The sequence below is a fragment of the Crotalus tigris genome, unplaced genomic scaffold (assembly GCF_016545835.1).
Source record: "Crotalus tigris isolate CLP2741 ecotype Arizona unplaced genomic scaffold, ASM1654583v1 scf7180000017864.473447, whole genome shotgun sequence".
In the NCBI taxonomy this organism is placed as follows: domain Eukaryota; kingdom Metazoa; phylum Chordata; class Lepidosauria; order Squamata; family Viperidae; genus Crotalus; species Crotalus tigris.
The window spans coordinates 181,224-206,435 of NW_024096685.1; the positions used below are offsets into that span (position 1 = coordinate 181,224).

At 39.5% G+C, this 25,212-nt stretch overlaps 1 protein-coding gene across 8 annotated transcripts in view; it reads left to right on the forward strand.

Annotated features, from left to right (window-relative positions):
* LOC120308080 (protein NEL-like) overlaps positions 1 to 25,212 on the forward strand; it is a 374,605-nt gene that overhangs the window by 117,395 nt on the left and 231,998 nt on the right. For all 8 annotated transcript variants that reach the window (XR_005556738.1, XM_039343560.1, XM_039343562.1 and 5 more), the window contains exon 9: positions 5,522 to 5,624. Coding sequence is in view for 7 of the 8 variants with exons in the window: in XM_039343560.1 (XP_039199494.1) it covers positions 5,522 to 5,624 (103 nt within the window). In the remaining variant the exon portion in view is untranslated. The remainder of the gene's footprint in view (positions 1 to 5,521; positions 5,625 to 25,212) is intronic.

Genomic DNA, 25,212 nt, shown 5'->3' on the forward strand with positions numbered 1-25,212 from the left:
GCTGTGGATATATCTGGTGGTGAAAGGAAAGTCCGATGCTGTAAAGATTTTTTCTCCATAGGAACCTGGAATGTAAGATCCATGAATCAAGGCAAGCTAGACGTAGTCAAAAAAGAGATGACAAGACTGAACATCGACATCTTAGGAATCAGCGAACTAAAATGGACAGGAATGGGTGAATTTAACTCAGATGACCATCAGGTATACTACTGTGGGCAAGAATCCCTCAGAAGAAATGGAGTAGCCTTCATAGTCAATAAAAGAATAGGAAAAGCAATACTGGGATACAATCCCCAAAATGACAGAATGATCTCAATTCGAATCCAAGGCAAACCATTCAATATCACAGTAGTCCAAATCTATGCCCCAACTACTGGTGCTGAAGAGGATGAAATTGACCGGTTCTATGAAACCCTACAGCACCTTATAGAATTAACACCAAAAAATGATGTCCTTATCATCATGGAGGATTGGAATGCTAAGGTAGGAAGCCAAAAGATAACCGGAATAACAGGCAAGTTTGGCCTTGCAGTACAAAATGAAGCAGGGCACAGGCTAATAGAATTTTGTCAAGAGAATACGATGGTCATAACAAACACTCTTTTCCAACAACCCGAGAGACGGCTCTACACATGGACATCACCAGATGGTCAACATAAAAATCAGATTGACTATGTGCTCTGCAGCCAAAGATGGAGAAGCTGTATACAGTCAGTAAAAACAAGACCAGGAGCTGACTGTGGCTCAGATCATGAGCTTCTCGTTGCAAAATTTAGGCTTAAATTGAAAAAAGTAGGGAAAAGCACTAGGCCACTCAGGTATGAATTAAATCATATTCCTGATGAATATGCAGTAGAGGTGACAGATTTAAGGAATTAGATCTGATAGACAGAGTGTCTGAAGAACTATGGATGGAAGTTTGCAACATTGTACAAGAGGTAGCAACTAAAACCATCCCAAAGAAAAAGAAATGCAAGAAAGCAAAATGGCTGTCTGAGGAAGCTTTGCAAATAGCTGAGGAAAGAAGGGAAGCGAAAGGCAAAGGAGAAAGAGAAAGATACACCCAATTGAATGCAGAATTCCAGAGAGTAGCTAGAAGAGATAAGAATGCCTTCTTAAATGAACAGTGCAAAGAAATAGAAGAAAACAACAGAATAGGGAGGACCAGAGATCTCTTCAAGAAAATTGGAGATATGAAGGGAACGTTTCATGCAAAGATGGGCATGATAAAGGACCAAAATGGCAGAGACCTAACAGAGGCAGAAGAGATTAAGAAGAGATGGCAAAACTACACAGAAGAACTATACAAGAATGAGCTTAACATCCCAGATAACCACAATGAGATGGTCACTGACCTCGAACCAGACATCCTAGAATGTGAAGTGAAATGGGCCTTAGAAAATCTGAGCAACAACAAAGCTAGTGGAGGTGACAGTATTCCAGCTGAGCTATTCAAAATCTTAAAAGACGATGCAGTAAAAGTGCTACACTCAATTTGCCAGCAAATTTGGAAAACTCAACAGTGGCCACAGGATTGGAAAAGGTCAGTTTACATTCCAATTCCAAAGAAAGGCAATGCCAAAGAATGTTCAAACTATCGCACCATTGCACTCATTTCACATGCTAGTAAAGTTATGCTTAAAATCCTACAAGCTAGACTCCAGCAGTATGTGGATCGAGAACTACCAGAAGTACAGGCAGGATTTCGAAGAGGCAGAGGAACTAGAGATCAAATTGCCAACATACGCTGGATCATGGAGAAAGCTAGGGAGTTCCAGAAAAACATCTACTTCTGCTTCATTGACTATGCAAAAGCCTTTGATTGTGTGGATCACAACAAATTGTGGCAAGTTCTTAAAGAGATGGGAGTACCAGACCATCTCATTTGTCTCTTGAGAAACCTATATGCGGGTCAAGAAGCAACAGTGAGAACTGGACACGGAACCACTGATTGGTTCAAAATTGGAAAAGGAGTCCGGCAAGGCTGTATACTGTCGCCCTGCCTATTTAACTTATATGCAGAGCACATCATGAGAAAGGCAGGGCTAGATGAATCAAAAGTTGGAATTAAGATTGCCGGGAGAAATATCAACAACCTAAGATATGCAGATGATACCACTCTAATGGCAGAAAGTGAAGAGGAACTAAAGAGCCTCTTGATGCGGGTGAAGAAGGAGAGTGCAAAAGTTGGCTTGAAACTCAACATTAAGAAAACCAAAATCATGGCATCCGGCCCTCTCAATTCCTGGCAAATAGATGGGGAAGAAATGGAGGTAGTGACAGATTTTATTTTTCTGGGCTCCAAGATCACCTCAGATGGGGACTGCAGCCAAGAAATTAAAAGACGCTTGCTCCTGGGGAGGAAAGCTATGGCAAATCTAGACAGCATACTAAAAAGCAGAGACATCACCCTGCCAACAAAAGTGCGTATAGTCCAGGCCATGGTTTTCCCAGTTGCAATGTATGGCTGTGAAAGTTGGACCATAAGAAAGGCTGAGCACCAAAGAATTGAGGCCTTTGAACTATGGTGCTGGAGAAGACTCCTGCGAGTCCCTTGGACTGCAAGGCGTTCAAACCGGTCAGTCCTAGAAGAGATCAACCCCGACTGCTCTTTAGAAGGCCAGATCCTGAAGTTGAAACTCAAATACTTTGGCCACCTAATGAGAAGGAAGGACTCACTGGAGAAGGGCCTAATGCTGGGAAAGATTGAGGGCAATAGAAGAAGGGGACGACAGAGAATGAGATGGCTGGATGGAGTCACTGAAGCAGTAGGTGTGAACTTAAATGGACTCCAGAAATGGTAGAGGACAGGAAGACCTGGAGGAACATTGTCCATGGGGTCGCGATGGGTCGGACATGACTTCGCAATTAACAACAACAACACGGTCATGGGATTGCGAAAGCTCCACTTCCCGCAGCTCTTTTCGCTCTGCCAGGGGACCCTAAATGGGTCTAAAGCTGCCCCGAAGAGGCAGTGAAGAAGAGGGGTGCCCCAGTGATTCAGGAATGATGGCGGTCATCCCATTCAATTGGGAAATTCCCTCTAACCCGATAGGAGAAAGGCTGGCCCCATCTCAGTAACCAGCCCAAGCTACTTGCAGCCGAAGTCCACAAGTACTCACCAGAACATCAGTGAACAGTGTGCTGAAACTGGGTGAGGAATTTGATCTTCTCTCTCCTACTCTATATCCTGAACTTTTGGAAAAGATACTCCAAGAAGCAAAAAAGACTCTGAAAGTGAAAGGAGGGGGAGCTTTGCCCTACCCTCACACAGAAGGAAGTGGTGAATTAAACTATTAAGGAGGACAAAACTTACTGTTGCTGACATCTAGTGGTGGAAGAGAATATATAACTTTAGCTGCTTTGTTATAAGTATTGGCAGGATGCCCAGAATGAGATAACACAGGGCTTTTCAACCAGTGGTACGGGTACCACCTGTACATTGGCACCTGGCAGGTGGTACGCGACCACCCTAGAAAAGTGGTAGTGGGGGAGGGGAATGAGCTGAACTGGTGGCAGCACCACCCAAGCCTGAGCGAAAGATGTCTGGAGCTACAGGGCTATCAGTGCTCCGTGGAAGCACCAGGATCAGTGCCAGGCTCCAGCTGGAGCTCAGAAGAAGCACTGATCAGCTGAAATGTTGCAGCATCTACAGGGTCTTGAGATAGGTCTTGAGCCCTGAGATAACATACTTCTTTGATCTTTAAAAAGAGCTAACAAAGATTCTGGGCCAGCCACAAGAAGCAAAGATTATAACTGAAAAAAACATAACTGACCTTCCTGGATGATAAACACCTATTGACTGTGACTTTAAAGCTGTTTTCAGAGAAAGAAAAATATTTGAATTCTAGTTATCATGGAATCTCAAGAGCTTGCAAAAAGAGCTTGTCAAGAAAAAACCAAATGCTTTCCAGGAGGACATGCTCGCTATGTTGCAACTAATCCAAACAACAATGGCTCTAAATCACAATGAAATTAAAAACAACTTTGATGACATAAATGGACATAACTTTACGTTAACCCCACAACATAAGAATTTTCAGAAAATGAAAGAATCTACCAATGGAAGGGATTATGATTTAATGCAGATGGAGGAAAACACACAAGACATGAGTGAAGCACCCGAATTGGAAGAGATAGTCCACACCCCAGAATCACAAAACAAAGCCAAAGATAAGAAGAAAAGCCTGACAAAATGGATTACAGAGATACCAAAAAATCTACGACTTAAGAGACAAAAAAAGATAAAAGAAATCTTACTTGGTTTGTTTCTCCCATCCTTAACAACATCCACAAGAAAATGGCAAGACTTTTTAACTAAATGGAATAGATGGACGAGAAAAGCTATTTGGCAAAAGAAAAAAGACTAAAATCAGATTCAAGGGATTAGAAGATTGGACCTATCAGAAGCAATTTTTAAAGATTAAGCATTTGTTTGAATATGGTTAAAATATAACATGGATTACTTAATTAGTAAATATCGAATGGAATAAAGTTAAAAAATGAAAAAATGGGGGATATAAATGCATTTTAGTTTTTCCTCTTTTGCTTTTTCTTCTTTCTTCTGAGTAGTATTGTATTTTTTTATGATATGAGAAATATAATTGTTGGGAGGATTATTGTGAGGGAAACAGCTTAGATATTTAACTGTAAATCAACTGAGAAAATCTTAACAGATAAAAATGATTTCAATTTTGTGGAGAAAAAGTCTAAATGAGAATGTTGAAAACAGGACATATAACGCAACCAAGAGGACTAACTAGAAAAGAAGTTCTATATTGATGCTATTATTAATTGGATAAATGTTAGAAAAATGTTTATATTTAACCTCTTTGTTACTAAAATACTAATGCTTGCAAAAGAGAACAATATGGGAAGAAGAGAAAATCAAGGAAAGCTGTTATGCAGAGTACTAATGCTTGCAAAAGAGAACAATATGGGAAGAAGAGAAAATCAAGGAAAGCTGTTATGCATAGTACGATATGATAGAAATTGACTATTATTGATTGTTGTGAAATGTGAATTCAGACAACATGCTGTTTACTAAGCACTAGGTTGTTAGTTTTTTAAAAAATCAATAAAATATATAATAATAAAAAAGAAATGTATAGCTGCACAATTATTCCTTAGCAGTTTACAGAGTAGAGAGATGTAAAGACAGAGATGCAGAATAAGATAAGAGAGATATAATAGTTGATTTGTGGAAGACACATCATAATTTGAAAGACTTTGATTTATGAAAAATCATACTGAAATGTAATAGTTGCTAGCCTTCCAAATTACAGTACAATACAGCATCTTGTTTGAAAATGACAGGATTTGGAACATTTTTAGGAATAATTGAAATGGTTTATCAGAAATCTAAATCATCTTAGAATGTTTTTCGCCTTCATAATTACTGTTATATAAGGTATGATATGTTTCAAAGAATTCATGTCTTCAACTGCCCAGTTTTATTTATTTGGAAAATTAATAGTCTAGGTCCTGGCAATGATTTTTAAAAGAAGCTTTTGTTTTTTAGAATGGTACTATCCAATGTGAAAGATTGATTTGCCCACTTTTTGATTGTCCTCATAATTCTGCGCCTGCGTACGTTGATGGCAAGTGCTGCAAGGACTGTCAACGTAAGTCTTTAGATTTTTATATATATAATATTCATTGTTCCTTATTAGAGTATATACAACCCTTCATTTCTGTGCATTTGTCTCAGGTTTTCACTTTTCATCATTGAAACAGAGTGTAATTTTATTGTTAATGAGATTGGTGCCAAGTGTTCACAATGAACATTTATAGATGTTGCATTAAGAGAAAATATAGGCAGTTCAGCCAAGCTTAAAGTTAAATGGAATAATTGTTATTTATCATTTCCAATGAGTTTCTGGATGTGACTGTTTAGTATGTGAACTGATCTATTGAATATCAGAATTTTCTTTTCTTTTTTTTAATTTTTTTTTTATTTTTCACCATACACCATACACCAAAACAAACTTAAAATACATAAACCTAAATCTTTTCTTTTAACAGAACAGTACTATACATTTTAAGCATTCTTTACATCTTATTTACATTTTATGTACATCAATAGTTATGTCTTTTCCTTTCTCTGTTCTAGCCAATTATAACATTTATTCCAAATTTCATAAAATTCTGTTGCCTCCTTGTCTTTTAATTCTTAAAGTAAGTTTGTTCATTTCTGTGCATTCCAAGATTTTGTACATAATCATATCATTTGTGGGAATATTTTCACTCTTCCAACATTGAGCATATGCTATACGAGCTGCAGTCAATATGTGTATAATGATGTGTTGGAGTTGTTTTTTTCATCTTTAAATTTATTATGCCCAAAAGAAATAATTCTGGTTTGAAATCCATTTGTATCTCAGTTATCTCCTGTATCCAATCTCTTATTCGTTCCCAATAATTTTTTGCTTTGGGGCACAGCCACCACATGAGAATATCTTTTCTTAAAGGAAATTGTCCAGAAGAAATCATGAAATTTAGATATCTAGCAGGTTCCATTCCTTGCAGTTCACAAAGCTTTGTGTTAGGTCTATTAGTCTTTAACATACACCATAATTTGCTAGTCTTTAAGATACCATAGCATTCTTTCTTGTAATTTATGTTACCTCTGTATGCATATGATTTAGGAATGGGTAATAATATTAGTTATTCTAGAAGAAAATTTTGCTCATGTTACTCTGCCTAATTGTTTTCTTTAAAATCAATCTGCACTTTAAAAATCATTCCAAATTTATGGAGTATAAAAATGCAGATGACTGCAACCCTATTTCTATCAAATTTAGATACATTGTAGAATTGTGCTTTTATTAGGATTGAATCCTCATTTTCTCAATGTTGTTTCTACTTAATTTCAGCAATGTGTATTACTTCTATGGTAATATTTAAATAGCATTATTTTCTATTGCATGTTATCATGGGACAAAATGATTTTTATATAGGTAGTCTTCAACGTATGACCAGTTGCTTACTGTCTCGCTGAACCTACAACAGATCCCCAAAAGATAACATCACAGTTCCAAAGTTCCAACAGCCCCTCCTCTGTCACATGACCACATATTTGTGTTTGTGTATTTGTGTGTGTGTGTGTGTGTGTATGTATGTATTCAAAAACTGGAATTTATTTCCATTATGGAAAGTAAAATTTCCATTATGGTCGTAAGTCAAGGATTTCCTGAAATATGTATTTATTTGTCATAACATTTTTCAGAATGTCAATTTTGAATGTAACATTACTACTTTCTTCCACTCCCCCTACCCACTTTCTTTATGAATATATATCACATATATGTATTAAACTTTATTCTTTATTTTTAGTTTATTTCTTGAATTAAATCAGGACAATATTTAATTACACTCTATTTTTTTCAAGTCATCAATATTTTTCCCATTAAAATGAATCCTATATTTGATTGAATCTGAAAAGACAACAGAAATCATGCCATTACACAAAAATTCTATGGCTCTTATAACTACTAAATCTTACAATATATAGGCTCAATTATCTTCTTTCTAAACTTATATAAATGTACAATATATCATATAGCTACTTGTATATAGTAGTTAAGGCACCAGGCTAGAAATTATGAGACTGTGAGTTATAGTTCTGCCTTAGGGAAGAAGCCAGCTTGGTGACTTTGGCCAATGACTCTCTTTTAGCCAGGCCTAAGAAGCAGGCAAAGGCAAACACTTTGGAAATCTTGCTTAAAAAAACTGCAAGGACTTGTCTATGTAATCATGAGGAGTCAACACTCCTTTGAAGGGACGAACATTATTTTTTTTAAAAAAAAATATAATAATAGTATATATCAAATTACATCTTTATAATCATGTTCTGTTCTAAGTTTTTTTATATTCAATAGCTTTTTTGCAGACTTGTACATATAAACACAAATATGATAATTATGATAACAAATCAAATCAGTTTATTACAGCCCTAAGTCCAAATACAATAAAATATATCATGGTAGAATATGAAACACAATAAATATAATAGGATATAAAAATAATTAAGAACAGATGAAATAAAATAGAATGAAAAAATAATGTTGTGGGTTTTGTATAGATGGTAGCACCAAATTGGGAAGCTTGGAAAAATATTTTTGACTTCTTGTGTGCATAAATGAAGGTCTCAATAAAGGAGAATATTTGTAGCTCATGGTTGAAATGAGGGATTCTTGGTGCTGTCTGAACTTGGTTGTTTTCTTGCACATGTATGATTACCCAAACTAGGTAACTTCATCAGTGCTAGTCATCACTGAAAACAACCAAGAAAACAACCAAGCTCAGAGCGCGCCAAGGGTCCCTCAAATGAAGGTCTACTTAGAGTTCTTATATAAGGAGTAGCATAGTAATATGAGTTTCTATTGAGCCATCACCATATGGACATAACTCAAGGTACCCAGAAGTACCCGCAAAAGATCCAGAAAGGACTAGTGAGGGTAATGCACCCAGCCTGCTAAAGTGAAGACCTGACAAAATTTCAGAATCATAATGGATGATAAAAAGGAGATTGCAGCAAACCATTTCTGCAGGAATATAATAAATATTGGGGTAGCACCTTGCTTGAATTTGTTTGAGATCTGCAGTATATACCAAATTTATTGTTTCAGAGCAGTTCTAGCATCATCAAAATATCTAAGAACAGAAGTTTCCATAGAGAAATCCAGTGAATAAATTTTATCTAGGACTTTTTGAAACCATGCTTATTTAAAATGATCTCTAAATACCAGTGGGGCCAAACCTATAGGAAGTAGCTTTACCTAGAAGGTAATAAGAAACGATGGTATAGTGTCCACTGAGACTATAACTACCTCTATATGTAAGATGGCATTTTGGGAACCATTGGCATAGCTTGAATAAACTTATTTTGGGGCTTCCGGCTGTGACGTCATCGTGCAGCGGGTGAAGAAACAGAGCTTTGTTTCTAAATCCCGAAAAATCTTCACTAAGAGCCCAGCAAGGGCTTTACCAATCCCGGAGAGATTGGTAAATTAAAGAGGAAGCTTCAGAGAAGCCGGGTGGAAAGCAAAAGGAGCAGCACTTTTAAAATTGGCGAAGAAGAAGCCGGTCTTTAAGGCTGGCCTGGAGCGATAGCAGCAGTCTGAGAGGGAGTGAAAAATAGAACTGACAGCTTTGTAACGGAGACGAGGAAAACCCCTGAAGGAGATGAGAACATTTGGCTGAGAGAAGATGCAGAAAAAGCAAAGCTATAAGGAGAGAGACACAGCGGCAACTGAATTGGAATAGAGCGGAGAAGGGAGCAATGGAGCAGAATGAGAGCAGCGTGAAGATGCAGTGAGTTCACAGTAAAGTTTATAAAATGTGAGAGACTGGAATTTAAGAACTGCAAGAAGTAGAGACTGAAACCAGAGAAAGGACTGGAGAAAGGACTGTTGGAGGCAATAAAGGGTGATTAAGAAGGACTTTGAAAAATTAACATAAGGATTGAAAGGTGAAGTGAGACAACGGAGAAATGTAATACTACTTAGTAGAACCTATTTTTGAAGAACAAACTGCATTGAAATTTGGACTTTAACTGACATATATCTGGGTAAAGTGACGAGTGGACGTTTTGGAAATATTGGATATATAGAAGAAGAAAGAGGTGACATTTGATGGATCGGTGGATATATTAAATTGAGACAGAGAGAAAAAAAAGGCTGATGCAATATTGTAGCACTCATATACAAGCAGTGACTAAGCTACAAGTAGAAAAGGGGCATCAGGCAATGTATTAAAAGTAATGAAGTAAATGAATTGTATTAACGAAATAGAAATAGGCATAATTGTGTAATTGAACTAAATAGAAGTGAGAAAGTAATTATAGTATTGTAAAGAAATATAGACAGGTGATTATTCAAATAAGAGTGATAGTGAATGAAATTAAGAGTGGTGATAATACATATACACATGATGCATATGTATATGCATCGTGTGTAGTGCTATAAAAATATATATAAGAGGTGTTTAGAGTATTATAAATTGTACTAGATAATACTGATATAAGGAAAGGTACAACTCTACTTGTAATTTTATTTTTCAACGTTAATCCTAAGAATAACGTTCTATAAAGGTATTATAGTCATATATATTGATACATAATTAGAAATATTATATATATATATATATATATATATATGTGTGTGTGTGTGTGTGTGTGTGTGTGTGTGTGTGTGTGTTCACTGATGCAATCTTCGATCTCCTGGAAGAGTATACTCCAGTTATTTATTGTTAAAACAACATTTAAAACAATAAAAACAGTTATATACAAGATTAAAACAACTTAGCTTTCGCTGGTCCTCTGCCAGAGTCCTCAGAGTGGGGCTTAGGGGGTGGGAAGTTCTTTTTATTCCCTTGCTGATCCAATTGCCTATTCTTTGCTAGCAATCCAAATTTTAGAAAAGTATATGATGTCACAGTTGTGACTGCTGCCTGTGGATGGCTCTAGTTTGAGCTGATACAAGGCAGGACATTAAAATCACAGGACATGAAATTGACTTTAAAAAGACCAGAACTATCGCCAAAACTGAACATTTTAATAACAGAATAATCAGAGAAGCCATCGAGATAGAAAAACGCCCACACAGCATGAACAAACGAGATGATACCTCCCGCCTACCAGCCATTTGAAAACCCGCCCGTATTGACAAACGACTCCCTAATACAAAAAATGACACCAGACCCACACTCACAAAAACTACACAGGCTGTCACCACCACACATCCACGCAAAAAGCAAACCCAAAGCCACACCAATGATGAAGCACGACCACAAACCAGAAGCCAGACCACAGCTGCATCATTAGCCACTTTAAACCCCTCCAATCCATACATGAAGCAAACTGACACCCACCATGAAGATGAGGCACGACCACGAACGCGAAGCCAAAAAATAGCAATGCAGCTCACCATTTTAAACACCCCTGCAACTCAGACTAACCTGAGCACAACAAAGCCCCCACCCAAACAGAACACTCCCCCAGCCAATCATAGCACAGCCAAGCTCCTAACCAATCAGAACACATCTCCATCCAATCAGAACACAGCCAAGCTCTCATCCAATCAGTTCATACCCCCACTGACAGTTAAAAGGAGGAAACAGCTACAATCACACATTACTCCTAGAAGCACGAAGCCGAAAGCACCAGCCTGAAGATGACGAATGAGACTTCATCGAAACGTCGCCAAGACACTTCCAATTTTATGTGGGAGAAAACCCGAATAACCAAAGACGTACATACAAACACCTGCAAAAACCTCAGAACACCAGGAGAGTATAAATATAAAAATATACTTTACTAAAAGCTGCCAAGCTTTCGTTTGGAAACTCCAAACATCATCAGGGCTAAGGAGCCAGTAAACAATGATGACTTAAATGGGTTTTGCCGGCATCTGCACCCGGTTCATGGACCGCGTCACTGGTCCCGGCCGGTTAATTAGTGTTCCAGATGTTTCTTTATTACTCTCCTTACGCTTCCTTCTATGGTTCTTCTGGATCATTCCTTCCACTATCTCATTACTGGTATTCATCTCCTCCACCACCCTTTTATCCTTATTTCCTTCCATAGCACTGACCCTCCTCCCCTTTTTGTTTTCATTCTCCACCCTGGGGGCATCTGTTTCTCCTCTATCAGTGTTACAAGCTTCCCTGGGCTCACAGACGCTCCCCCACACACACGCTTTTCCCAATCCCTGCTCCACACCCTTTCTTCTCACTCTTCCACTGTCATGAGTAACTTTCATACAGGTGTTACATATTTGGGGGTCTATGCTCTCCTCCTCCGTCCTGGTAATCTTCGTGTCGACAGTTCTCCACTGTTCCATTTGTTTGCTGCGTGATCGGGTGCTTACCCCGTCTCTCAATTCATCCCTCCTCCCTATCGCACGCTCTTCCCCATTGCTGATAGGAACGGTATTCAGGCGGACACCAGGTCTCCAGATCTCTGCATTCTGATTCCCCGTGTTCTCACTCCCCTCTTCTGTGCTCGTCTTTGGGGGGACTTCAAAGTGTTTGTCCCGGGAGGGGGCTGTATTGTTGGTGGGGGTATTCCTTGTCTGCAGGGAATCCAGGCAGAATTCCGTGTCTCTCCCTTTCACCGTATGCCTAGGCAATCGAGCCATGCTTTCGATCTTCTTCTCCCCCCTACCCACAGCGTCAGGCTGCAGGCTCCTCATGCTGGATCTTCCACACTCTCACAGTTGTTGTTAAGTTCTGGGGGTGGGGGTCTATCATGATGATATTGGGGAAGGGGGAGGTCTTCCATCGGTGGATGATTATGTGTGTTTGACAGTGGTAGCCTCCTCAGACGTTCATTAGAGCGGTATTGGTGTTGATCGGGCGAAACGGGGGTGCCCCTGGAGTGTAGAGGGTTGGCCAAAGTTCCATCTATCTGTTCAGGATGGAGGCCAGGTATCCCATCACGTTTACAGCTGTACAAGCATTGTTCAGGCCGCTTATAATGATTGGCATGGTGTTTAAAATCCCATTTCCTCAATGCTTGTTGCGCTGGATGTAAGTCAATGTGACGATTAACCGCATCTTTGTTGGAATACCACGCCTCTTTCAATAGCCGGCCTCCCTTAGTGGCATCCTCAGACATAACGCAAACATTCACAAAGTCAAACTGGTGGCCATGTTGTGCCATATGCATCCACAATTGAGAATGCTGCTCGCCCCTTCTTATAGCTAACGGATGTTCATGCAAGCGAGATCTTAAACGCTTAGCTGTTTCACCCACATAGTTGCCATCGCAGTTCTTGCAATTGATTTTATAGATTACTGCTGATCTATCCATGGCAGGGAGTGGGTCCTTGGGGAGAACGACTTTGGACCGTAATGTCTGATTGGGTCTGTGGGCCACTTCTATTCCATGGGGGGCCAGCAGTCTGGCTGTTGCTTCCGAGACGTTATTAATATATGGCAAAGAAACACGCATTCTTTGTAATAATGGTTCCTCTCTCTTTTGGTTGTTCCGGGACTGGGGTGTAAGACCGTACTGTCTGATAAACCTCAAAGGATACCCATTACATTGACAAATCCGGAAAAGGTATTGCCTTTCTTTCTTCTTAAACTCCTCAGTGTTGCAGTGGGAGTCCATGCGCTTAAACAATGCTTTAATGCAGCTAGCTTTATGAGATACGGGGTGGTTGCTCCTATAGTGGAGTATTCTGTCCATGTGGGTGGGTTTACGAAACACCCCTGTAAGTAACGTCCCATCCAACTGGCAGTATATTGACACGTCCAGGAAGGCTAGGTGACCTTGTTTTTCTTCCTCCACTGTAAACTGGATGTCGGAGCAGATCGAGTTGAGTACTCTCATAAAGTAGATGCAGATGCCGGCAAAACCCATTTAAGTCATCATTGTTTACTGGCTCCTTAGCCCTGATGATGTTTGGAGTTTCCAAATGAAAGCTTTTAGTAAAGTATATTTTTATATTTATACTCTCCTGGTGTTCGTATTTTATTTGTACCATAGACATGCCCAGGAGTCGTATTTTTATGCAAATTTTCCAGCATATATATATATATATATATATATATATATATATATATATATATATATATTCTTTACTATCTATATTATATATACATTTGCATATTTAAGCTTAGACTATATAGATTGAAAACTAACTTGATCAACAAAAATAACTTGCCATAAATTGGTATATGCAAAAGTGGAGAAATATTATTCAAATAATAAAAATGACAAGTACCGCAACAACAACTAAAGTTGGCAAAAAAACAGTTACAAATCCCACACCTATAATGGCCTCTCCTACAGGATAAAGAATAATAGCGACCATGTTGGGGAAAGAAAAAGAAAAAGCAATGAACCCACAGAGCATGCAGATAACTCTACAAATGATTCAGGAAACAATGATGATGACCCAAGAGGCAATAGCAAACAATCATGAAGAAATGAAAATATATCACAAAAAAATTAAGAATGATATTGGAGAAATGAGAGATGAAATTAAAAACATGAATGATAAGATAGGCAATATACAACAAACAATGATGGAAAATGAACAAAGAATCCAAACAGTTGAAACAAAAATGGAGCATGTTGACAGCAAAATAGAAAGGATGGAACAGAAATCTGAGCAGGTAAATAGGGAGTTGACTGATTTTTGGAAATGAATAAAGCTTTGTTCTTTCTAAGATTCCAAAATATTGTGGAGGAAAAGGAAGAAGATTTGGGAGAGAAGATGGTGGAGATGTTGGAGGAGATATTAGGCAAGGAAAAAGAGGAAGTAAGAAGAGACATAGACGAAATATATAGAGTATATACAAATTATGCACGAAGGCATAGATTGGCGAGAGAGGTCCATATAAGGTTTACTAGAAGATCAATAAGGGATGAAATCTATAAAAAAAACAAGAGACGAACCAATAATATATAAGGGTGAAGAAATAATTGTATTAAAACAAATACCACATAGTATACGAAATCAGAGACGAGAATACCAATTTCTAATGACCCAATTAATTAAATATAAAGTTATGTTTCGATGGTTAATACCTGAAGGCATATTTCTAACTTGGCAGGAAAAAAAATATAAGATAGATACACTTGAGAAAGTGCAGGACTGTTATGAATGTTACTTTACACAGGGAGAAGAACAAGAAAGTAGGGAAGAGTCAGAGAGTAAAAGTCAGGATGAAGAAGTATTAGAGGAAGTCGAACGAGAGAGAAAAACAAAAGATACAAGAAAGAGAAAGGTTAGAAAGAGAAGGAGCAAAAGGAAGAGTAATAGAGACAAGAAGCATAAAGAAAATAGATCAAATAAAAAATGGGAGACGCAATTAAGCTCTTCTCTGTAAACATTAATGGATTAAATATACCAAGAAAAAGAGCACAAACGTTTAACAAATTCAGGAAATTGGATGCAGATATGATATGTCTTCAGGAAGTTGATATAAAAAAGGATTATAGAAAATTACTAGAGAATGTAATATTAGGAACACTATACACAACATTAGCACAAAACAAGAAAGGAGGAATTGCTATATATGTCAAAGAAAAAATAAAATCAAAATCAATATACTCGGATGAAGAGGGGAGAATTTTAATGTTGGAAATAGAATTAGAGCAAAAACAAATCTTATTAACGGCAATATATGCACCAAATAATAATCAACAAGAATTTTTTTTAAAGGTACATAAGAAACTAGTGGATCTGGATTATGAAAATATTTGTATGATTGGGGATCTAAATGCAATAGTTGATGTTAGGAAAGATTATAAGAGTAGTAAAAATAACAAAAAGAAGAAAAATATATTACCAAAATCGTTCTTTGACATGGTAACAGAACTCAATCTTCAGGATATATGGAGAGAGACACACAGATCAGACAAACAATATATGTTCTATTCGTATCCACATCAGTCTTGGTCTAGGATCGATATGGCCTGAGCAACAACAGACGTACAAAAAGGGATAGAGGAAATTGAAATAGGGCTTAATAATTGGGCGGATCACAACCCAATAATTTATTTTATTTATTTATTAATAAAATTTATATGCCGCCCAATCCCTAGGGACTCAGGGCGGCGTACAAAATTAAAACAATAAATATAACAATAAAAATGAGTGCATTCATACAGCATGTCCCAATCGTATCCCGCCCCCCCCCCGGGGACATCAACCCCAGGCCTGCCGGAACAGGAGAGTTTTAATGGCTTTCTTGAAGGCTGGTAAGGTGGGAGTAGTTCGAATCTCGGGGGGAAGTTGATTCCACCACGTCGGATTCATCACAGAAAAGGCCCTTCCCTGAGGGCCTGCCAGTCGACATTGTCTGGCCGACGGGACCTGAAGGAGGCCCAATCTGTGGGACCTCACCGGTCTCTGGGAACTATGCGGCAGTATGCGATCCTGTAAGTAACCTGATCCTAAGCCATGAAGGGCTTTAAAGGTGATAACCAACACCTTGAATTGCATCCAGAGACCCACAGGAAGCCAGTGCAGCTCGCAGAGGATAGGTGACACGTGGGTGTACCTTGGTGCACCCACAATCGCTCTTGCGGCTGCATTCTGAACCAACTGCAGCCTCCGAACACTCTTCAAGGGTAGCCCCATGTAGAGCGCATTACAGTAATCCAGTCTTGAGGTGACAAGGGCATGAGTAACCGTGAGTAGAGCCTCCCGGTCCAAATAAGGCTGCAACTGGTGCACCAGGCGAACCTGAGTAAAGGTCCCCCTGGCCACAGCCGATAGATGTTCCAAATTTAGCTATGAGTCAAGGAGGACACCCAAGTTGCGTGCCTGCACTGAGGGAGGTAAATTTACCCCCCCCAGGACTAATGATGGACCATCAGGATGACTCTTGGGGGGCAAGACCCAGAGCCACTCGGTCTTGTCAGGGTTGAGTCTAAGCCTGTTCACCCCCATCCAGACCTCACATCTTCCAGGCACTGGCACATCACGTCAACTGCTTCACTGAAAGGACACGGGGTGGAGATATACAATTGGGTATCATCTGCATACTGATGATACCTCACCCCGTGTCACCGAATGATCTCACCCAGCGGTTTCATGTAGATGTTAAAAAGGAGGGGGTACAGGACCGAGCCCTGAGGCACCCCATAATCGATTTACCTAGGGGTCGATCTCTGTCCGCCCGCCAACACTGACTGCGACCTGTCAGAGAGGTAGGAGGAGAACCACCGCAATACAGTGCTGCCCACCCCCACCTCTCCGAGACGACGCAGAAGGATACCATGGTCGATGGTATCGAAAGCCGCTGAGAGGTCAAGGAGCACCAAGATAGAGGAATGACCCCTATCCCGGGCTCGCCAGAGGTCATCGGTCAGTGCGACCAAAGCAGACTCAGTGCTGTAGCCGGGCCTGAAACCAGATTGAAAAGGGTCCAGATAATTTGTTTCATCCAAGGATCGCAAGAGTTGGGACGCCACCACCTTCTCTACAACCTTCCCCACAAAGGGACGTTGGAGACAGGATGAAAGTTCTTCAAAACAGCTGGGTCCAGGGAAGGCTTCTTGAGGAGGGGCCTCACCACCGCTTCCTTCAAAGGTTTTGGGAAAGACCCCTCCATCAAGGAGGCGTTGATTATCGCCTGGAGCCAGCCTCGTGTCACCTCCCTACTGGTAGAAACCAGCCAGGAGGGGCACGGGTCCAATAAACAGGTGGTGGCATTCATCAGCCTCACGGCCTTGTCAACTTCATCAGGGGTCACAGGCTCAAACTCACTCCAGATAACATGACTAAGACCAGCCCCCGGCATCTCGGCTGGCACTGCCCAGTCAGAGTCCAGGTCCCTCTGAATCTGAGCGATTTTGTCCGAAAGAAACTGAACAAACTCCTCAGCTCTCCTCTGCAAGGGTTTCTCAGCCTCCTCCACTTTAAGAAGGGAGTGGGTCACCCTAAACAAGGCGGCCAGGTGAGATTCTGCAGATGCAATAAGTGCGGAAAAGTGAACACGCTTTGCCACCCTTATCGCCACTAAATAAGTCCTAAGATAAGCTCTTAATTGTGATCGGTCAGATTCAGAGTTACTGGCCCTCTAACGTCGCTCTAGACGTCTCTTGTGGTGCTTCATCTCCCGGAGCTCCTCAGTAAACCAAGGCGCCCTCCGGGGACCACTACCACAGAGAGGTCGCAAAGGCGCAATTCGATCCAGGGCCCCGGATGCCGCCTCATTCCAGGCCGCAACCAGGGACCTGGATGAGTTGTGGACAAGGGAGTCAGGTATTTCCCCAAGCTCCTCCTGGAACCGATCTGGGTCCATTAGGTCCCTGGGGCGGAATCACCTAGTTGGCTCCACCTCCCTGCGGTGGGGGAGTGATGATCTGAAGTCCAGACTCAATAGGAAATGATCTGTCCATGACAAGGGAGAGATCTCTATTCCCCTTAATTCCAGATCATGTCTCCATTGCCCCGAGAGAAACACAAGGTCGAGCATGTGACCACCCCTGGATTACCTGGGTCAGGTCCATGGTTGCCATGGAAGCCATGAACTCTTGCGCTGCCTCTGAGTGTTCGCCGAGTGATGGCAGGTTAAAGTCCCCCAGTACCATAAGTCTGGGAACTCCACTGCCAACCCGGCTACTGACTCCAGCAGCGCAGGCAGGGCTGTTGCAACGCAGCTGGGAGGTAGGTACGTCAGCAACAAGCCCAACTGAACCCGTGAACCCAACTTCAATAGGAGGGACTCACACCCAACAATCTCCGGGGCAGGAATCCCACGAGGACTCAGGGACCTCCGAGCGATGACTACCACTCCCCACCCGTGCCCTGATGTCGAGGCTGATGAAGCACCACAAACCCGTCTGGGCAGATCTCCGAGAGGGGAACACCCCCCTCAGGGCCCAGCCAGGTTTCAGTTATACATGCCAGGTCCGCTCCCCTGTCCAATATTAGATCACGGACAAGGGGGGCTTTGTTGACAATGGACCTGGCATTAAGCAACAGCAGCCTACAACTAGGGCCCTGTACTCCCCTGTCACCAGTACTACAGGATGGGACTTTTGAGGGGCCGGAACAAGGAGTCGCTCTAATATAGCGAGTCCTCGTTCCCCGAAAATGGCCTGCCCCTCGGCTCCCACCATAACTGCCCATCCCAGTCATAACCAGGATGCTCCGACCTTCTCCCATCCCCGGAGTACCCCCACGCTCACCAACCTTCTCCCTTCCCTACCGGACTAGCATTCCATGCACACCAAGCCCAAGGGTAAGTCCTGCCCCCCCGCTTTTGCTATTGCACTCAGCAGAGGGGGCACCAGGCTCCACCCCTGACTCTACCATTCTCCTACCACAGACACTCAATACACATACACATTCAGTTAATGTACATAAAAGATAATTCACATTCATATGCCCTTAAATACAATAATAAAATTTATAACTAACAGGGCAACCATTCATCTGCATACATACACATACTCACAACAAACATTCTCTAAAATGGCGGACAACAGTTGTTACAGTATAATAATAAAATGGAAAGGCCAGAAACAGAGAAAAAGATGGTCAATGAATCAAAGACTGTGTAAAAATAAACAATATATACAGATACTAGAAAAGGAGTTGACATTATTTTTTCAGGTAAATAAAAAGGAAGAGACATCAACACAAAATTTGTGGGATACTACAAAAACTTACATTCGGGGATTGACAATTGCATACAACTCTAAGAAAAACTAAGATAGGAGACGTCAACAAGGAAAATTACAAGAAGAATTAAAAAAAAAATAGAAGGTGATCTACAAAATAAAAAGATAAAAGAAAAATGGAATATTATAAAACACAAGATTAATCTGACAACACAAAAAGAAATGGCACAGAAAATCAGGATGGCAAAACAAAATTACTTTGAAAATGCAAATAAAACTGGTTGATGGTTGGCCTATAAATTAAAAAAAGAAAAAGGCAAAAGAACAATTCACCAACTACAAGATGAAAGTGGAACACTACAATATAGACAGGAAGAAAAAAAGAAAATAATACAAAATTTATTTTCAAAGCTATACCATCAGGAAGATATACCGGATGATAAAGTCAAACAATATATAGAGGCAGCAAAAATGAGCAAAATTACTGAAGAACAAAAGGAAATGTTGAATAGACCAATAACTGCAATAGAATTAGAAACAGCATTGAAAAAACAAAAAAACAACAACAAATCACCAGGCCCAGATGGAATTCCGGTCGAGTTTTATAAAAATACACAAGAGTCACTACAGTGGATAATGTTGGAGATTTATAATGAGGTGTTGGAAGAGGCGAAGATACCGACAACTTGGACTGAAGCAATCATCACCCTCATTCCTAAGGAAGACTCAGACCTACAACAAATTCAAAATTATAGACCAATTTCTTTACTGAATACAGCTTATAAGACATTTACAACAATAATAGCAGAAAGGATTAAAAAAAAATTTGAATAACTACATTCACCCAGATCAAAATGGATTTTTACCAGGACGATAAATAAAAAATAACATGAGGATAATACTGAATACTTTAGAACAGTGGTTCTCAACCTTTTTAATGCCGCAACCCCCAACTGGTCGTAAGTCGAGGACTACTCAACCGGTCGTAAGTTGAGGACTACTCAATTGGTGCAGCACCATTTGTAGAATGGGACTTTTGGTGGGCTCAGCAGGGCAGAGACAGCCTGGACAATTCCTATTGGCTTTTGAAAGCCAATAGAATTAGACTCTATTCAAGAGAGTCTATTCTATTGGCTTTCAAAAGCCAATAGAATAAAAGGGACTAGCACAGCTAAGGAAAAGGGGGAAAAAATGGCGGACTGCGTTGTTTGGCGACCCCCATGAAATGGTCGTTCGACCCCAAATGGGGTCCCGACCCACAGGTTGAGAACCACTGCTTTAGAATTTTACGAAGTTCATCCTGAAAGACAAGCTACACTGGTTTTTCTTGATGCCCAGAAGGCATTTGATAATTTGAATTGGAATTTTATTATAACACAATTCTACTATATGGAATTTGGGACAAAATTTGGAAAGATGGTTGAGAAAATATATACTAAACAAACAGCTAGGGTAATTATAAATGAGGAAATGACAGAAAAATTGATATAACCAAAGGAGTAAGACGAGGATGCCCCCTTTCCTCTCTTCTATTTATTTTATCATTAGAAATACTTCTTACAAAAATCAGAGAGGACCAAGAAATAAAGGGTTTAAAAATTAAAAAGGAAGAATATAAGGTCCAGGCCTTTGCTGATGATTTTGTATTTATTTTGGAAGATCCATTAGAAACTGGCTTTAAATTGATTCAAAAAATAGAAAAATTTGATGAGGTAGCCGGACTTAAGATTAATAAGAATAAATCCGAATTAATAACAAAAAATCTTACAAAGGCACAAGAAAGGGAATTGGAAGATAAAACAAAGATAAGTATAACCAAGAAAATAAAATATTTAGGGATTTGGCTTACAGCGAAATGTTCCTCGGTTAAGGAGGACAATTATGATAAAATACTACACCAGATAAAAAAAGATTTAGAAAATTGGGAAAATTTGCAAATTTCATTTTTAGGGAGGATCGCTATGGTCAAAATGAATGTATTGCCAAAATTATTATTTCTGTTCCAGGTTATTCCAATAAAATTAGGGAAAACATTCTTTCAAGAATTAAATAAATTGATCACTAAATTTATATGGCAAAGGAAAAAACCCAGGATTAAATTAAAACTCTTGCAAGATACGAAAGATAAAGCGGGATTGGCATTACCAGAGTGGGAAATATACTACCAAGCATCGAGCTTAACTTGGCTAAAAGATTGGATGGATTTGAAAAATACTAGAGTTTTAACAATAGAAGGACGTGACTTGAAAGCAGGGTGGCATGCATTCCTATGGGACGAAAAACATAAAATACACAGATACTTTCAAAGACACATAGTTAGGAATGCATTGCTACAGACTTGGGAAAAAATAAAACAAAAACATTATATAAGAATTCCAATGTGGTTATCCCCAACAGAAGCTCTGAAATACCCAAACCTATTGGATATAAATAAGATAATTAGATACAAGGAATTAGTAACAGGGAAATTTGAAAACAAAACAAGAATTGGAACAAGACATTGGCAGAGAGATTGATTGGTGGACATTTACACAAATTCAATCTAAATATACAAAGGACAAAAAATTATATGAAATCCAAAAAGAGCCGCAAGAATTGGATAAAATTATACATGGAACAGAAATAAAATTAATTAGCAATTTATACAAATACCTATTGAGATATAAAATGGAAGACGAGGTTGTCAAAGACACAATGATTAGATGGGCAAAAAATTTCAGATATAATATAGAAATGGAGAAATGGGAAAAATATGGGAAATAAATATAAAATTGACTATGTCGGCAGCATTCAAGGAAAACCAGTTGAAGATGTTTTACAGATGGCATCTTCCACCAGCAAAGCTTGCAAGATGTTCCAGAATAATTCACCAACATGCTGGAAATGTAAAAAAGTACATGGAACATATTATCATTTATGGTGGACATGCCCAGTTGCAAAAAAATACTGGTCTACAATAAGAAAATGGATCCAAGAAATAATAAACCAACCCGTAGACTGGAAACCAGAGATCTTTTTGTTGGGTATTTTAAATAGAAAATATAGTAAAGAAATATGGTACTTAATTTTATATATAATAATGGCGGCAAGAATAGCATATGCACAGTGCTGGAAAAATGAGAATATACCATCAGAGGAAGAAGTTATAAGAAAAATCCTGGACTGTGCTGAGATGGACAAATTAACAAAAGAGATAAAAGAAAAGGAAGACACAGAGTATTATATAATATGGAACAAGTTGTATGTCTGATTGGAGACTAGAAATAATAGAGGAGAATAAATATGGAAAGGTCAAAAGTGAAAATATGTGTATAATAATGTATAATAATAATAATTTGAATTATTCTTAGTAAGAAGTAGAACATGAAGGAAGAAAAATGTAAATAAGAAATAACGGGGCTATAAGGACAAATATTCTAAAGAAGAATAAGGGGGAAATGTAAATAATAGATTACTGTCACGCAATTGCTGTAAAAAAAAGGAGGAGTATATATTGTGTGTGTATGTGTGTTATGTTTTGCTTTGTTTTGTTTTGTCTTGTTGGTTAAAAATATTTTTTTTAAAAAAAAGAATAAACTTATTTTGAATAGTTTCAAGAATGTGAAGCTTTGCAAAAATAAATTTGAGTCATAAAGAAGCCAGGGATGTAATGAGCTCCTGTTGAATAATAAAAGTAATTTTAAAAAAATGTACAACTTATAATAGTTGTAGAAGTAACCTATGCAACACTTGCCCAACAAAGAAAAAAAAGAGCATTCCAGATCAGAAGAATACAGAACTGCACTCCAAAATATTTATAGATATACACCTGTTCAATTTGAATCCCATTTACTTAACATTTGTGAATTTGATGATAATGTCAGACAAACACTGAACCTTACTTCTGTTGGTTTAGTAATAGTTTTTGTTCAGAAATCAAATTATGCAGAATAAAACTAGTGCCTTTTTGTCAGGTCTGCCCCAGTCAGGTCCCTTAGGAAAGAAAGATCCTCGACTCCATGTGGGTGGAGTATAGGTTCTTTTATTAAAGTTGCTGGCTGCAGGAAAACCAGGCTAGAACAAAATTTCTCACACAAAAAGTTATACATTTTTCCCCTCATCCCAGCCCTCCCCCATGACCAATTTCTCTTAAGTCAATGAAGAGCCGAATAAGTGTTTTGAGAATGCTGAGATGTTTGAAGTAGTCCACATTCCAGGGTATGTTGCCTTGAGTGCTGGCACAAACTGGTTCCGGGCTTCCCTGGTCTTCGTCAAGCTATTATCCCCCTCCCTATTTCCCATCACATCCCCATATGCATTTATTGCCCATTTATCATCCTCCCCTCCACTCTGTCCCTCCTAGCTTTTGATGACAGAATGCCAGTGAGGTGCCAAACTGAAGATGACAGACCTGAGATACTGCCCCCCCTTAACAGAGATGTTAGTTCTCCAGAGGAAACAAGGAGGGGAAGACACACATGAAAACACATAATTAATTAAAACAGTCATCGAGATTTATCTCGGTATTCATGGAACTTTTTAAGCAGTTTAGATGCTTTAATGTATTCTGAATTCTTCCTTTAGTTTCAGAGGGACAGAAGTACATGCCTAAGGGTTTTTGTTAATTCGAGTTCCACAGTCACTGGGTTACTAACTTTTAGGATAGGGAAAGGACCAACATACTTCAGACCCAGTTTTTTGTAAGGTTGTCTAGATTGCAGGTATTTAGTGGATAAATAGACCTTGTCCCTGATTTTGGTCTTTCGGCTTCATGCGCCTTTTGACACCTTGTTTTTTATTTTCTTCCCTCACCTCCTCCAGCGCTTTTCTCACTACCAGCCAGGTATTTTATAGTTGGGTAATGCATTCTTTTAAGGAGATAGTCAAGGGGGTGGCCTGGGGCCACTTAGGGATAGATACAAAATCCTGCCCCCTGGCCACCTTAAAAGGAGTGAATCCAGTGCTATTGTGCATTGAGTTATTGTAAGCACCTTCAGTGAAAGGAAGAAGATCCGCCCAATTGTCCTGTTGATAATTAATATAACAGCTGAGGTACTGCTCCAGGACCCCATTCATATGTTCACAGGCTCCATGCATTTTCAGATGATATGAAGAACTAAGCCCCTGAGTGGTCCCCAAAAGTTTTAAAACCTCTTGCCAAAATTGCAAAGTGAATTGAACTCTGTGATCCAAGATTATTCTTTCTCAGGCTCCATGCAGTCTATAGATGTGCTGCATGAACAATTTGGCTAAAGTGCGAGTGGAGGGGATTTTTTGACAGGGCACAATATACACTTGTTTGGAAAATAAATCAGTTTTCATCAAAATCACAGTGTTTTCTGAACTCTTGGGTAGTCCATTGAGATCTCTTTCCATGGGACTTTGGGTTCCACTACCGGCTGGAGGAGTCCTGGTGTTTTCCTTTGTTGCCTTTTGGCGGAGGCACAGAAAGGTAGCTAGCTATACAGCTCTCTCTGTCTTTCTTTAGTGATGGCCACCAAAACTGGCACTTAACCAAGTGCAAGGTTTTGACAAAGCCAAAATGCCCCCATTACTTTTGAATCATGGCTTTTCTACAAGACCGCTTGTTGCTGACTTTCAGGAATGTAAAATTTGGCCCCCACCCAAGCTAAGACATCCTGCATCGTATATTCGCTCTTATGGGTTTGGAACCACTTGTCTTTCTCCAGTGCCAACTGGATTTTTAGCTTTCACTCTGGTGATGACTGGAGCTGCTAATTGCCAGGATGGGATAACTGATGTAATTACCTCCAGCTTTGAATTGTTATATTGTGGCAATCTGGGATATCTGCTAGGAAGTTCTTTCCCCCTTGGAAGATACCGCAGCATGAAATTGAATCAGTTAAAGTACTGAGTCTAGCGGACTTGCTTGGGTGACAATTTCTGGGGAGTCTTTAAGGCTTGTAAGTTTTTTATGGTCAGTTCACATTTCAGAAGGGGTTTCTTTTTCACCCTTCCAAGAAGTGCCTCCAGGTTAAGAGCGTTCAGTATACTGCATACACTTCCTTTTCCCAACCTACCCACCTACATTCAATTTCGGTAAACTTTTTTGATGTATAGGCACAGGGTTACAGGACCCCCTGCTCATTTTGTGGCAGGAATACTACCCCCACCACCAC